The sequence below is a fragment of the Penaeus chinensis genome, chromosome 6, assembly GCF_019202785.1.
Source record: "Penaeus chinensis breed Huanghai No. 1 chromosome 6, ASM1920278v2, whole genome shotgun sequence".
Taxonomy (NCBI): Eukaryota; Metazoa; Arthropoda; class Malacostraca; order Decapoda; family Penaeidae; genus Penaeus; species Penaeus chinensis.
Window position 1 is genome coordinate 5,962,696 of NC_061824.1, and position 4,203 is coordinate 5,966,898.

General features: G+C 36.9%; 1 protein-coding gene across 1 annotated transcript in view; it reads right to left on the reverse strand.

The window, feature by feature from the left end:
* Nucleotides 1-1,409: 1,409 nt before the first annotated feature.
* LOC125026393 (protein Wnt-4-like) overlaps nucleotides 1,410-4,203 on the reverse strand; it is a gene marked incomplete in the record, with an annotated part of 276,429 nt that continues 273,635 nt past the window's right edge. Inside the window, 2 exon segments of the mRNA XM_047614814.1 lie at nucleotides 1,410-3,483; nucleotides 3,970-4,176. Coding sequence (XP_047470770.1) covers nucleotides 3,322-3,483; nucleotides 3,970-4,176 — 369 coding nt within the window.

A 4,203-nucleotide genomic window follows, 5' to 3' on the forward strand; every position in this document is an offset into this window, starting at 1 on the left:
GGTGTGAAATCACTGCATAGCAATGTGAACAATGTGTATCAAACTGTCAATTTTAGCTATGGAAAAAGGCCAGACTCATGAATGAATTTATATTGACTACAGTGAGCAGTGACTGTCAAAAACTCCAACAGCAAGAACACTCTCTTTTGTAATAAACAAAAGCGCAGTAACGTGTGATGAAATGGAAGCCAGCCACGAGAGCAAAGGACTTTCAATTTCTCGCTGCCACTTTAACTATTCTCAGTATGGGTTCCTTGCAGTTTTCATTATTATACTCGCATGGTTTCCGCAAAAAAAGGAAGAAAAGCATACATATACATAAAATGACAATATGTATGATTATATATATATGTATGTATAATTATATATACACACAAATATATATATATATATATATATATATATATATATATATATGTATATATATATAGCCAAAATTCATCATATATTTCCAGATATCGCCCTTGGATAGTGAGATGATCATTATTGTACATATTCGATATGGGAATGGCCTTCATTTCAGAGACTGTTGCCCTGTATAGTATTCCTCATAAACATATGATTTACTGGCAGGCAAAACGAGAAGGAAGGAAAAGCGATACATTTGTTATGGATATATATTTAATCATAGTCGATGCGTCCTCGTCAGTGGGTATTCCAGGTAATTGAATGGGTGATTGAATCATTTTCTGCCTTGCCGTCTCTCTTTTATTTATCGATCTCATTATTCCTCTTCTGCTTTAAATGAGTGACAACATATTTTTTAGACCCTTCCTTTTCATTGTTACAAAAAACACTTTAAACGAGATCAAGTTTTGTTGAAGGACAATGGTGACGTCGATTCTCGTGTTTCCTTTACTTTGCCGTAAGAATACAAACCTGAACTTTATGTAGAAAGATTGTAGTATTCTCTGTTGGCTAAATCTGTTATACTGAAGGCAGTATACAATTTTCTAAGTTAGGAGTAATGTAGTCGGGGGTGGATGAAGAAATTATATAATGTTGCGTTGCAGTTCGATTCTGTTGACTTGTAAGTAGATAAAAAATAACAGATTAATTATTTGTGTCTTATTTTACAAATTAGATGTTTCCATATTTTTTATTGTAAAAGAAAAAAAAAATCCAGTAGCAGGAATTGTGACGCCAAAATAAGGGTGTTATCCTTTAATAATGAAATTTAGATGATTTAATCTTCGAATATGTATCTAGAGTGGGCTATTCAGTGCTTATTTTGTGTTTAATGTTGATAATGCCAAATAAGATAGTTATCCTTTAAATAACTTTAAAAGAAAACTAGGATCTTGTTTTAGGGGTAACTAAACAATTTTAATTTTTAACTGCCCTTTTCAACTTGACGACATGAGTATCAATATTCCGTTTTAATAGAATGGTATAAATAAAACTCAAGCTTATACAGGAATTTTAATCTATTTTACAGTTTATGTCTGACGATGGTTGCATGTTGCATACATAGGCCTTCAGTGATGACAAATGAGATACGTAATGAATTTAAAGAATAGAGATATGTGTCAATGCTTCCAAGTGAAACATGTGAATCTTGGATTTTATTTCATTTGGGACATTAAAACACACATCCTATTGTTGTACTTATACAAATCAATAATATATGTTTATGGAACCACTGACACGTACGGTACAACCTTATCTTGGATGTGAATGACGTTTTCGCAATCCTCGGCTTGAGGTTTCGACGCCATTCCACCCGTCACTCAAGGTAAAAGCATCTAACAGGTACAGCCCCATTTCCACAGATAAGGGACGTCCCGAGAAGATTTTAGGGTCTATTTACCAATGTATTGCGGAATTTCAACTGTATCAAGTCGGTTGATTCAGTCGTGGGAACTGTTATTGTATTACATTTTAATTTTAAAATTTTCCGTATGCTTGTAATCCTTTCCGATTTCATCTTAATTTTTTCAGAATAGTATATATAGATAATATGTGGAAAACTAAACATCGACAACATTCGGTGTTATGAATAAGCATTTTCCCAGTCACTGCAGTCTTCCGCATTCTACAACTTTTGCAAACAGATCTTGAAGTCCTCTCTCAAGAAAGGCCAGTTCCCTCATCTTCTCGGCCGCTGCACAAGATTTCTCACTCAACGACTCTGCGAGGATTTATTATGCAAAACCTCTCCAACTCGCCTTCTCATTTCCGCGACTTGTCTGGTCCTCAAACAACACATTCTTGTTTATGTAAACATCAAAATATTTTTTCGGGTCACCTACTACCACGTAGCCGACACGGGGGCAACAACGACACCCAAGATGGACCAAGAAAGATTGTAGAGAAAGTGAACAGATTGTTATTGTTTTCGTTTAGTTTACACGTTGCCAACGCGAAGGTCGTATCTGTTGACCAAAATAATCATTCAACACGTTTGTAAAAGATAAAGAAAGAAGGAGAAGGAAACACGAGGAAAAAGACGCGAATAGAAAAGTCGTTCAGCTTTCTCCTTGCGTTTTTGTCGCTCTGGAGCAACTGGGCATCTTAGATCTCGCTGAAACGTCCTCAGAATGGAGTAGTTTAACTTAACTGCTATATAGGAGCTATATACATCAGGTTAGCGATAATTATAAGAATCTCTGGAGGCATTTTGGCCAATCAAAAGAACCGACGAGACACACACACAGATAGACAAACAGACAGACACGAGGAGCTGAAGGGACTACTCACTATATACTATCGTTTCATAGCAGACCGTTACTCTTATAAAATAATCATAACCAGACTCAGTTAGATTAAAAATCAGCAGAAGACATCTGTACAAAATTTGATCTTTCAATGATCCTACACCGTCTACACATTTTTCATACTAAAGGGTTTATAAACTATACTACATCTCTAATACTATAGGTTTTATTTACAATATGGGTAATGAATCAAAATGGCTTAAATGGCTCAGAGTTAAAATAGTAATATGATTTCTGAAACGTTTACAAGATCTTCACGTACCAACATAGAGAATTCCTACCGAAACTTCCGCAAGTGAAAAAATTAAGCAACTTTGTTAACAACATTTAATGTCCAACTTTTGCTTCGTTCTCTTTTTTTTGTAATTTATCTGTTCACTTTGGAAACTGACTCGCATCTGAATTCAATTCCATTCGAAACAACAATGATGTATTTTCGAATCAGAGTCCCAATTACCAACAATTTACACGAATCACTTCATTATGTTAAACCATCAAATATCCCCATAAATACAAGAACTTATGCTATGTTCAGGTAAGAGTGACACGAATCCAATCCTTCCTTAACATGTGAAACCTCATAAATACTGGCAGTCTCTCATCGCTAGTTGCAGGTGTGGACTGTCAGATCACGTATACAGGTTCTGCACTTGACATAGCAGCACCAGTGGAACTTGCAAGAACAGCGCTCCTTCACCCGCTCCTGTGATGCGACGTAGCCTCTGTTGCAGCACAGCAAGTCACACCCGTCCAGGCCTCGCGACGTCTGCAAGAGAAGGCGTTGGTCTGATTATACAAGGAGGGGAACAGATGGCAGTCAGTGCTTGGATATGTTTGTTTTGTTTGCATGTTGATATGGAATGGGGCTGAGGGAGAAGGGTGCTGTTTTCTAGGAGAATTAACTGCGTCACTGATTTTTTTATTTCACATACACTATCATTTGTGTAGTTCTATCAGACAGAGCAATTTCTCGATCTATATAATGGACAAAAACATGGATTTCATAAAAAATATCGTATATCTCATTTGTCCTGGCACAAATTCCTAATGAAAAAAACAACAACAACAACAATACACTACGGACATATTTACAGTCTAGATATTTATCATATATTTTTAGCTCTAGCAATGGCTATTTACAATGCCCTCTATATCAATTACGCCCTTTATATCATTATATTACATACATATACACTACAACTTCTATGAAAAAATACCACAGATTATTTAATTCCCCTCCATTTGACTTTACCTTGTTGCACTTGCGGCCGTGTGTGCCGAGCGAGCCGCTGTTGAGGTCATAGTCACAGTACTCTGGCGACGAGGACACATATACCAGGTCCATCTCCGTCGGCTTCTTGAAGTACTGCTTGTTGGGCTCCAGCTCGGCCCTCCCGGTCACCTCCTTCAGGCGTACCTCCGTCGCGCCGTCGAACTTCTCCTTCAGGATTTCTCCGATCTACAGGATGAGGGTGGGAGTTAGCAT